Genomic DNA, 11,503 nt, shown 5'->3' with positions numbered 1-11,503 from the left:
TGACAACGACGAACGGAACTTTGATTCTTCTTCTTCAAACTGACAACAGTAACTGCGATATTGCTACATTTCTTACTTGTGAACATTGGCATATTGTGATTTAATTTGTTACGTTTGATTTTTAGTTTGCAAATGATTCAACCTAACTTTCGTTAGAATTAGTTAACATAGACTCCCTCCATTGTTCTCCTGAAGCCTATCTCTCTCTCTTCCCCTCCCCACGCGCTCTCAACCCACCATCTAGTATTCCGCTCTCATCATAGTTTAGGACCTACTGTATACTGTTTAACTCAACTCACTCTCAACTAGCCTATAACTTCTTTGGTATTTGTTCATCATAATTACATTTTCTTAAATAAATCATTGTTTATAATACTTGCGTTATCCCTCACGTTATCTGATCTGCTCTACTTTCATGGAATTCGCTACTTAAGATTAGACTGATTATTACAAGTGCTATTATTCAATATTATTCAATAAGGTTTCCTCTGTCCCTTAAATAAATCAGAGGTGGTGCCCCCAAGAACTGTATACTTTATTATAAATTAAGTATTGCTAATCTTAACCGTGCAAACCACGCTACAGCAGTTTATCACTGTGCTGCCAGCTATGCACAGTGCTCCAGATCACCTCTGTTCTCTACAAAAACCCTCCTCTCTCATCCAGGAGTGGTTTGTATGTCAGAGTGAAACACCTGCATCTTAGGTATGAATTAAATCCAGCAACATCATGTCAGCAGCGCTGGATTACATCACTTCCTGTTCATGCTCAAACTCCAGGAAGTGATGCTGAGTCCTCAGTTGGTCCCCCAGGCTCAGCACTGATAGTCACCATGATCAGACTTCTCACTATCTTCTCTGGTCTTTTGTTCTGGATCACAGGTAAGCCTATTGAGCTTACAGGACATCACATTTTTACACTACCAGGAAAATGACTTTAAACTGTAGTGTTGTAGTTGTACAGGAATAATCAAATCCGTGTGGCAAGCTTTAAGGATTCTCTAACTCAGTTTTACTCTTCTTCTCACTCCACAGTAGAGTCACTCAGTCAAGAGGTGAACCAGACTCCTTTTACTCTCCTGGGGAAGCCAGAAGAGAGGATCCAACTGAACTGCAGTCATAACATTCCTAATTACGACACTATACTCTGGTACCAGCGCTCAGTGGGAGACACTGCTCTGAAACTAATAGGATGTTTTCTTAAAAAATACCACTGTTGAGTCTCCATATCGAGGGATCTTCAATGCGAGTGGAGATGGTAAGAAAGAAGCCTACCTTCATCTCCAACTGAGGCAACCTAAAGATGATGGACAATATTTCTGTGCAGCCAGCTACACAGTGGTACAGAGCTCAGCTCCGCTCTACAAAAACCTTTCAGAGATCAACAGGCCCCTCAGCACACCTGGATCAAACCACAATAACAGTAATGTACTCAGAGGAGATAGATATCGTCATCACAACTACAGATGTTACTTCTGTTGAGGGTTCTTACTTTGAGAGGATGCAATGCATGATGGGTACTTACAAGTATTAGTCTATAGGGGGTGGTAGACTGCTTTGAATGTGAACTTTGTTTTTGATTCCTGACTGGTAAATGCACGGTGCTGCCGATCCCCCTGTTCTCTACAAAACCCCTCCTCTCTTCTTCAAGAGTGGTTTGTGTGTCAGAGTGAAACACCTGCATCTGACATCTGAATCACTTTAAGCAACATCATATCAGCACTGTCAGATTACATCACTTCCTGTTCCTGCTCCAACTCCAGGAAGTGAAGCTGGGGAAGGGGTGAGGAGGAGTATTGGGATTCGGCCTAAGTCCTCAGTTGATGCGACCTACAGATTCTAACCAATGGTGACGCATTCTAAACTTTTTCATTGTGATGTAATGAACCTCAGAAGTTTTGCAACATTAAGTTGTGCCAGCACTGTGTTTTACTGTCAGTTCAAAGAAGATTCAAGTGAATGTAGTTAATTTTTGGTTTAGCTACTAACGGTTTGTGATCATGATCAGGAAGATGGAGGTATTGAGGTGAGGACAAAGACATTAAGTGGCACAACTGAGAAATGTTCTATTAATAAGCATGTTTGCTTGAGGAGAAAGGTTTACATAACAAAATGGCAGACCATTATGGACTTAACATAACAATAATAATGCATCTGTAAGACAGAAAACACATAAACAATAGAAGCCTAAAGCATAACATTTATACAAAATACGAATAAAAAAATATGTTTAAAATAGTTATTGCCAAGGATTTGGGATGCAGACTCAATAGTAGGCTACAACTGACAGTAAAGGGGAAAAAATGTGCAGCAAGATTTAAAACATGTCATATGCTGTATGGTGCTGTAACAATAATGCTGTTCATAATTTTGCCAATAATGAGTTTAACAGTTATAGCCTGCTCTTCCACAGCAACTCACAATGCTGCTTACTGACCAAGATCAAAATTTTTTCATGCATCGATGTATTTAATATCAGTGACCTATTGTTCAGTGATAAAAGCATTATGTCCTGATGAATAAATAACTCCCTGATAAACACTGAGACTGATGTAGAGACTGGAGCTAGCCAGAAACAAACATAAACACAAACTGAAACAGATATATATTTTTTTTCAACGTGAGGTGGGCTTTTGTTAGACGTAAAGGGACGTGACGACAAGAATCCATTATGGACGAAATATATTATTGTTGCTTGCTTTTTCCACAGGTAGCCTACTCTCTTGCAATTTTGAGGTTATTGCTGTTTAATTGTAACTTGTCTAACTACATGCTCTTTTTGTTCTTCCCTTTGGGACTTATTTGGTTGCACGTTGGCTTCATGTTTGACTTCCCGAAATGTTTGGGGCTCGCGTTGTTATGATCAGTGACCTAGGCACTTTTGTAAAACTATATCTTGGAAGTCGCTTTGTATAAAAGCGTCTGCTAAATGCATAAATGTAAATGTCATGGACGCGGCGGTCTGCATCCAACAGTCTAACCAATGGCGGCGCATTCTTAACTTTTGCATTATGACGTCATTGTTAATCTCAGAAGTTTTGTAACATTATGTTGTGCCAACACACACATTCTAATGTCATTTCAGAGAAGATTCAATTTATGTTATGTGACTTTTGCTACTAACGGTTTGTGATCATGATCAGGAAGATGGAGGTATTGAGGTGAGGACAAAGATAAGAATTTCCTTCTAATACACATTTGCTTGGGGGGAATGGTTTACATAACTGCTGGGGGCGGGCCTGTGATGCTTTTACAGTATTGACATTTAACTATGTAGCCTGTAACGGACAACTATCATATCAGCCGACATCTTCCCTCGGTATGCCTCGTCCATTGATTTTATAGCTTGACTAGTTATCCCTTACTTCTCAGCGTGAGAAATATTTAACAGTTGTCTGAAATACAAGGTGTGAGAAATGACTGAAATGCGTGAGAGCAGTGGTATGGCAGACAGACCATGATGGAACTAACACAACACAAATAATGTATTCGTTAAAGACAGGAAAAAACAGAAACAAAAGAAGCCTAAATAAATAAATGTTACAAAATACGAATGAACAAATACGTTTTAAATAATTATTTGCTAAGGATTTGAGATGCAGACAAAATTGTAGGCAACGACTAACAACAAAAAAATAAAATAAATGTGTAGCAAGATTATGACCATGTCATGGTGCTGTAACAATAATGCTGTTCATAATTTAGCGGCTAATGACTTGAATGTACCATTTATTACTAAGGGGAGTTTATAATGCTCATTTAGCTTAGACATAAAGTTGATGCTGAAACCTTATTGCTGCTTCCTGTATCTTGACCTTTTAGTGTTTTATTTGTTACAGAACAAAACATTTGATTTGGTATTGACTTTCCCTTGCCATGTGTGTCTTTACAGAGGAGAGAAAAAATGAATTGAAAAATGCCAAGGAAGATGTAAGTTCTTTCTTACAAAATATTTCTGAGATTTAGATTTTTGTTTTTAGACTTCAACAATTTTTTCTAGTTATGATGAAATATGATTCTACAATGGATATCATGTTGTCTAATTTGTTGTGTGTATGTGTGTTGAAACAGAGAGAAAGTAGCTCTCTACTCTGGAGAGTTACCCAAAGCTCTCTTTTGGAAGAGGGGGAGTCGAAAGTAAGTCCGCACTAAAATAGAGTTTATGCTGCAAGCCCAGTAGTTGTCAGTTTATGGTTTGGACGTCTGATGTGTTTTAGTTGATTTATTACAAGAATACAGAATGTTCATTTGGATGATGTGTTTTTCCAAATTGTACATTGAGTGCAATAGACCTTTTAAGTATGTAGACCTCTATCTGCATGTCACCTGTGTACAATAACACATGATGGATGTGTGTGTTTCCCTCCACAGGGATGATGAACCCTCCTCCTTCAGAGCACTCTCACCTGGACAGATTCCAGACATGAGGATGTTGAAGAACATACGGTAAGACAGGGTTGCCTCAACAGAATCGTAGGAAGGTCCAGGCATCCAAATGACGGCTAAGTTTGGGGTTGAAGTTCGGGTTTAGATGATATGATGGTTTTAAGAGAGACTAAAGACAGAGACTAAATGCCAGTGTTTGGAAAGAGGTTAAAACACAATTGTGATGTCCGGTCTGTCGCGTTTGAATGTGAGTTGATAACCTGCTGCCTGTGATGTGTCCATGTTACTGCAGAGGGGAGAGGTTCTATCTTGGAACCATCACCCTGGGGCTCAGTGACTCTGAGAGTTCCTCCGACGAGAGCTCTTCCTTCTCGTCTCACCGACTTCCCTGTCAACTTCCTGTAGCCAAAAGGGGGCATCCTCAAATGAACCAGTAAGTGTCCTCTTCACAAGACACGCACACTCTAAATGGTACAAAATGATTATGCATTAGACATGTTAGGAAGGATTGCTTGACATGTGGAGTGAACTACAAAGATATTGACCATGTTGTAATGGGACCATTTGTCATTCAGCGGGAAGATAAACGAGCTAGAACACCTGGTGGAGGATTTGAGGAAGACCATCCGGGAGCTTCAACTAAAAAATATTTCTCTGAGCAACTTGGTTGAGAAATTACAGCATGTTGAAACCAGGAAGAAGGCTGAGATAAAGAATCTCAAGATGGAGGTATGACAATGTTACTTACTACTTCCTCAGCACATACCCAAAGTTATGCCCCAAAACAATGGTATTATTGTGTTCTAACATCAGTTGCAAGATTCTTTAAGGTCGTAAACACAAAATAAAAAGTTGCTATAGGGACACAGAGACACACAGAAGAGTTACCATGGGGACAAATCGGTGTCCCTATTCAGTTTTTATCATTTGTGAGTTCAATGTTTATAGAGGACAGCATAGGCCACCTTGTGTATAGTGTTTCATTGACCTTTTATGCATGCAGGTGCAGACACTGAAAGAAGCAGCATGCAATGGTGCTTGCCATAGACGTCTGGACAGGAAGAGGGTAGAGAACAGTAGAGAGAGAGTGATCAAGAGAGGGGAAGAAAGAGAGATGTACAGTGATGAAATGTACACAGAGAGAAAGGTTGATAAGCGAACAAAGCAGAATATTGACAAAAGGCAGATTGTGATGGACAGCTTGCGAGAAAAGGAGAACGAGACACGGAGGGAAGTGGAAGAACGGGACAACATGAAGAGGCAGAGAGACAAACTGCAGTGTGAGATCAAGGGGCTGAAAAGTGAACTTCTAGAGATGAAAAGGGAGAAGGTCCAAGAAATATATGAGAAGGATAGAATAAAAGCAAGGCAAGATGAAGTAAAAAACACAACAGAGTCACAGTGCCGGGCAGGAAAAAGCAGAGAAGTGTTGGGAAGGGGAGAAATGGAGAGACGGATGAAAGAGCAATCATTAGAAAAACAAAGAAAGGATGAGACGCAGAGGGAGATGGAAAGGAGAGAAGAAGAGCTGATGCAAAGAGAGGCTAGGAGACAAAAGGAGAGACAAAAAGCTCTGGACACAGAAAGGGAAGCCCTAGAGGGAAGGGAAGAACTAGAGAGAGCGAGGGAGGATGCAAGACAAAAACAAGATCATCAGAAGGAACTTGAAAGACAGAAGAAGTTAGACGGAAAGGCCAAACAGGAGATGGAGGGTGCAAGAGAAAAAGAAGCACTGAAAAGGGAAGTTGAAGAGATGCAGAGACAAGAGAAGGAGAGGGAGAGACAGAGAGAACTGGAAAGAGAGAGTGAGGCCGCGAGACAAAAAGAGGATCTTCGGAGGGAAATTGAAAGACTTGAAGAGAAGGTAAGACAAAGAGACATTGAACGTCAACAAGAACAAGAGAGACAAGCGGAGGAGGAAAAGAGACAGAAAGAACTAGAAAGAGAGAGGGAGGACGCAAGACAAAAAGAGGAAATTCAGAAAGAACTAGAAAGACAGATCAAGTTTGACAGAAAGGCCAAACAGGAGATGGAGGGTGCAAGAGAAAAAGAAGCACTGAAAAGGGAAGTTGAAGAGATGCAGAGACAAGAGAAGGAGAGGGAGAGACAGAGAGAACTGGAAAGAGAGAGTGAGGCCGCGAGACAAAAAGAGGATCTTCGGAGGGAAATTGAAAGACTTGAAGAGAAGGTGAGACAAAGAGACATTGAACGTCAACAAGAACAAGAGAGACAAGCGGAGGAGGAAAAGAGACAGAAAGAACTAGAAAGAGAGATGGAGGACGCAAGACAAAAAGAGGAAATTCAGAAAGAACTAGAAAGACAGAGTAAGTTTGACAGAAAGGCCAAACAGGAGATGGAGGGTGCAAGAGAAAAAGAAGCACTGAAAAGGGAAGTTGAAGAGATGCAGAGACAAGAGAAGGAGAGGGAGAGACAGAGAGCACTGGAAAGAGAGAGTGAGGCCGCGAGACAAAAAGAGGATCTTCAGAGGGAAATTGAAGGACTTGAAGAGAAGGTGAGACAAAGTGACATTGAACGTCAACAAGAACAAGAGAGACAAGCGGAGGAGGAAAAGAGACAGAAAGAACTAGAAAGAGAGAGGGAGGACGCAAGACAAAAAGAGGAAATTCAGAAAGAACTAAAAAGACGGATCAAGTTTGACAGAAAGGCCAAACAGGAGATGGAGGGTGCAAGAGAAAAAGAAGCACTGAAAAGGGAATTTGAAGAGATGCAGAGACGAGAGAAGGAGAGGGAGAGACAGAGAGAACTGGAAAGAGAGAGTGAGGCCGCGAGACAAAAAGAGGATCTTCGGAGGGAATTTGAAGGACTTGAAGAGAAGGTGAGACAAAGAGACATTGAACGTCAACAAGAACAAGAGAGACAAGCGGAGGAGGAAAAGAGACAGAAAGAACTAGAAAGAGAGAGGGAGGACGCAAGACAAAAAGAGGAAATTCAGAAAGAACTAGTAAGACAGAACAAGATTGGCAGAAAGGCCAAACAGGAGATGGAGGATGCAAAAGAAGCACTGAAAAGGGAAGTTGAAAGACTTGAACAGATAGAGAGACTGAAAGAGACTAAAAGACAACAAGAACAGGAGAGACGAGAGAGGAAGATGAAGAGACAAAGAGAATTAGAAAGAGAGAGGGAGGACGCAAGACAAAAAGAGGATATTCAGAAAGAACTAAAAAGACAGAACAAGTTTGACAGAAAGGCCAAACAGGAGATGGAGGATGCAAAAGAAAAAGAATTACTGAAAAGGGAAGTTGAAAGACTTGAACAGATAGAGAGACTGAAAGAGACTAAAAGACAGCAAGAACAGGAGAGACGAGAGAGGGAGATGAAGAGACAAAAAGAATTAGAAAGCGAGAGGGAGGAGGAGAGACACAAAGCAGACATGCAGAGGGAACTTGACAAAAAGGGAGAAATCCAAGAAGAGCAGCGGACTGAAGCAGAGGACCACAGACTTGCCATGAAGACAGAGCAACAACAAGTGGTCACTGAGGAAAAAAGGGGTGAGGTTGGAGAAATGGATCAAATGGAGCAAGACAGTGAGCAGGAAAGGAAAAGGCTCGAGACGGAAAGCCAAGAGGAGGGAAGAAAAAGAGAGATGGAAAGAAAAACGGAGGAGAGGAGGCAGAGAGAAGAGCATAGAAAAGCCATGGAGCTGAGATGGAGACAAAAAGGAGACAGGAGATGGAAAGACAAAGAACTGAAGAGACAGAAAGAGCTTGAGAAAAAGTCAGAGGAAGAGTTCAAACAACATGAGGAGAAAGGAGACAAGGAGAAAGAGTGGATGGAGGCGGAAATGGAGAGACTAAAAGAGAGGGACAAAACCCAGTTGGCCAGGTTATATGACATGAGAGAAAAAGCTGCAGATAACTTTTGGCTCCAAACAACATTGGACAAGCAAATAGAGTTGGTTAAAGATAGGGAGAGAATTATGAGAGAGGATGCAAAAATGAAAGAATCAGAGAAGAGATGGGAGGAGGAGGAAAGACAACGGCAGGAATGCGGACAAGAGTCCGATGAGGCAAGACGACAGTGGCAGGAGAAGCATAGACTAGCAGTCATGAGGAGAAAGGAGAAAGAGAATAGGAGAGCCATCGAGGAAAGGAGTCAGTACAGGAGAGAAGAGGAGCAAAGAATAAAAGAGATGGAACTAGAAATGAAAAGGCAAGAGAAACTCAAGGAGGAGAAAATAGCAGATACCAAGGAGGATTGCACAGTCGTAAAGAAGGACGATGCAGAAATGAAACGCAAAAGCAGAGAGAAGGTTAAGAATGCGTGGGGGCCAGAGAAGGAAGTGACAGAGAAGGAAGTGTCAGAGAAGGAAGTGACAGAAAAGGAAGTGACAGAGAAGGAAGGGTCAGAGAAGGAAGTGACTGAGACTGAAGAGTCAGATAAGGAAGAGTCAGAGACGGATGAGTCAGATAAGGCACAGTCAGAGACAAGTAAGAAATGTTTTTGTGATGTGAAAGTGTACTATATAATGATGTCAGAATGATTTAATTGAGACACTGTTGTAGGCTTGACAATCGTTATTCTGTGTGCTCTAAACCACGTTGAAGTATTTAATGCTTGTCTCTTGTAAACAGACAAGGAGAAGAAACGTGGTTTCTGGAGACAGTTCTGGCAGAAAGTAAAACCAAAAAAGAAGGCAACAAAAGAGGAGAAAAAAAGAGCCAGACTGGCTGAGATTGAAGCTTATGTGGAGAAACTGAACAAAGAGGCCGACCGTAACATAAAGGCCTTTGAGGATACGTAGTCTACACCTTCAGTTGGGGCCTCAGATCAGACATGGCGGCCGCCTGGAGGGAAATCAATCATCTCCACTACATCTACCGGCTTTTCCTCAAACATGAACCTTATCAACCTTGAACCAATGAACCTTAATAAAGTTGACATATTGACCACATGCTTCTACAGTGCAATGTTGATTCAAATAAAGATTTTAATTGATGCATGGCAACATCAACAAACAACATCATCAACCGTTAACCTAAGCAAACCAACACTTCCTTCTTCAGGTACCATGAACTACCATGTGATGACATAGAAGGGGTTGGGGGTAGCTCAGTGCAAGACAGCCTGGAAGAAACCATGCTAACCACATTGTGGATGATCACCCTCTCCCTGAATGTGCTGCTTTGGATTTAAAGCTGTGAAATGTTAGATTGTGTGTATGTAATGAGGAGATGGGTTGAACACTGAGTCAGCAGGGGGAGACAGACCTCAACTTTTGAAGATTGAGGATGTTGGTACTGAGGTGACAGTTGTGATGTCACTCTGGTAGCCCCGCCCTCATCCTCTTCATGTACAGGACCATGCTGAATGCCAGCAGGTCATCAGGTCGTCACACAACAGAAGACTGTTCACCATGATCCTAGCCTTCATCCTCTGCTCTCTCTGTCTGCCCTGCATCAAGGGTGAGCAGCACAACATTTCAGAGAGAAAATATAAGTCATGGTTTTAGTTTATGTCATCACCACTGTTTCTCTCCACAGGTTCCTCTGCCAGTCAGTCAGTTCAGCAGACCCCCTCTGCTCTGATCAAGAACCTGGGAGACTCTGTTGACAAAGAGATCCTTTGTTCACACAGCATTCAAAGCTATGATCGTATCCTCTGGTACAAACAACATTTAGATGGGGCTCTCCAGCTACTTGGTTATTTGTATATTGATTTTCCATATCCAGAAGAAGATGTGAAAGGACAAATCAGCTTTGAGGGAGATGGGCGTAGCGAGTCAAAGCTCTCCATCTCCACACTCTCTCCAAGTGACGGAGCAGTGTATTTCTGTGCTGCTAGTCTGCACAGTGATGCACCCTCCCTCTCTCCTCTACAAAAACCCTCCTGTGATAAGAGTGGTGATCAGTGTGTGTGAGCAGCCAGTCTGAGGCTGGCTCCCTCTCTACACCTGGGCTCACGTCTGCCAGCGAATCAGGAGCAGCACTTTGATCAACGCTCACACACCACCACACTGGTGATCTGCTGATAAAGGTCTGCGGTCTGACTTGTTCTGAGGACACACAGAGAAACAGCATCTAACCTGGTGGAGGAGGTGACAGGACTGGAGGTGGAGATCAGGAGGGTTTCTTCAGAGTCACGTCATTTCCTCCCTCCAGAGAGAAAAGCACAGCTCAGTCATGTTTCTGGTCAGTTGCTGAGATGTGTTCAGCTCTGACATCCTCATCCATGATCTCTCTTGTCATCCCAGTCTCTGTGTCGCTACTGTGGGCTGCAGCTACTTTCCAGGAACTGTTCTCTCTGCTACAGTGTGGAGAGATTCATTCTCAGGTCTAGCTGAGCTGGTGGACCTCAACGGTGGTTTATCAAGTCATCCTCATGTTCTGGTTTTGGTCTCTGTGTCTCCAGGTCTCTCTGAGGGGAGTGATGTCACCCAGACCCCCAGCATCCTCTGGTCAATCAAGGGGCAGCCTGCTGAGATGGACTGCAGTCACAACAAGGGTGCTACACACTACCAGATGTACTGGTACAGACAGCTACCAGGACAGGGGATGAAGCAGGTTGTGTTCACTGTTGCCAGCAGCAAGCCTGACTATGGAGAGTTCAGTGAAGTCAAATTCTCTGCAAACAAGACTGTAGCAGAGAGAGGGTCTTTCACAGTGAAGAACTCTTTACCAGAAGACAACGGCATGTACTTCTGTGCTGTTTATGAACACAGTGATACAGACATCATGTGCAGCTGCAAAAAAAACCCAAGTGAGTTTTGATCTTCATTCAGAATGATGAACCATCTGATGATGTTTATCCCCATTATGGACTGTAGGGGGCTCTCTAGTTCCATTAATCCTCACGTCTCTAATGTTGCTGTTGCCTCAGACTTCTCCTGAAAGGTCCTGAGTGACGTCATGTGAGATGACAGTGTGTTCTGCTGACACTCCCTCCATCCACCTCCTCTGGGCAGAGTCACTGTGACACAGCAGGGGGTGGGTGTAGCTCAGTGGTAGACAGCCTCCTCCCTCTCAGTCAGTAAGCAGACTTCATGTGAACAGAACTTAAGAAACCGTTACAAAGTGCTTTCCTGCACATTTATCAATCCAACAAACCAACACAGAATCAAAGCCAGTCCCAGTAAAGACAACAGTGGTCCAGCAGTAACA

At 42.6% G+C, this 11,503-nt stretch overlaps 1 protein-coding gene across 11 annotated transcripts; it reads left to right on the top strand.

Moving 5' to 3' along the window:
- Positions 1 to 526: 526 nt before the first annotated feature.
- On the top strand, positions 527 to 10,960 carry LOC124482210 (vicilin-like seed storage protein At2g18540). Of its 11 annotated transcripts, XM_047042655.1 has the most exons (10): positions 527 to 881; positions 1,035 to 2,025; positions 3,085 to 3,160; positions 3,892 to 3,929; positions 4,071 to 4,136; positions 4,371 to 4,445; positions 4,678 to 4,818; positions 4,961 to 5,114; positions 5,389 to 6,249; positions 8,978 to 9,053. In XM_047042655.1, exons 4-10 carry the CDS (start codon positions 3,916 to 3,918, stop codon positions 9,023 to 9,025), a joined length of 1,359 nt encoding a protein of 452 aa, XP_046898611.1. In that variant the 5' UTR covers positions 527 to 881; positions 1,035 to 2,025; positions 3,085 to 3,160; positions 3,892 to 3,915; the 3' UTR covers positions 9,026 to 9,053. The 11 variants fall into 11 exon arrangements, with proteins under 11 accessions (XP_046898611.1, XP_046898608.1, XP_046898610.1 ...); XM_047042652.1 differs by lacking the exon at positions 527 to 881 and having other exon boundaries at positions 952 to 1,848; XM_047042654.1 differs by lacking the exons at positions 527 to 881; positions 3,085 to 3,160 and having other exon boundaries at positions 952 to 1,848; positions 2,012 to 2,025.
- Positions 10,961 to 11,503: the final 543 nt, after the last annotated feature.

The sequence above is a fragment of the Hypomesus transpacificus genome, chromosome 19 (genome assembly GCF_021917145.1).
Source record: "Hypomesus transpacificus isolate Combined female chromosome 19, fHypTra1, whole genome shotgun sequence".
Classification (NCBI taxonomy): Eukaryota; Metazoa; Chordata; class Actinopteri; order Osmeriformes; family Osmeridae; genus Hypomesus; species Hypomesus transpacificus.
The sequence above is the reverse complement of the archived record's forward strand: the minus strand, read 5'-3'. Positions and strand labels throughout refer to the sequence as shown.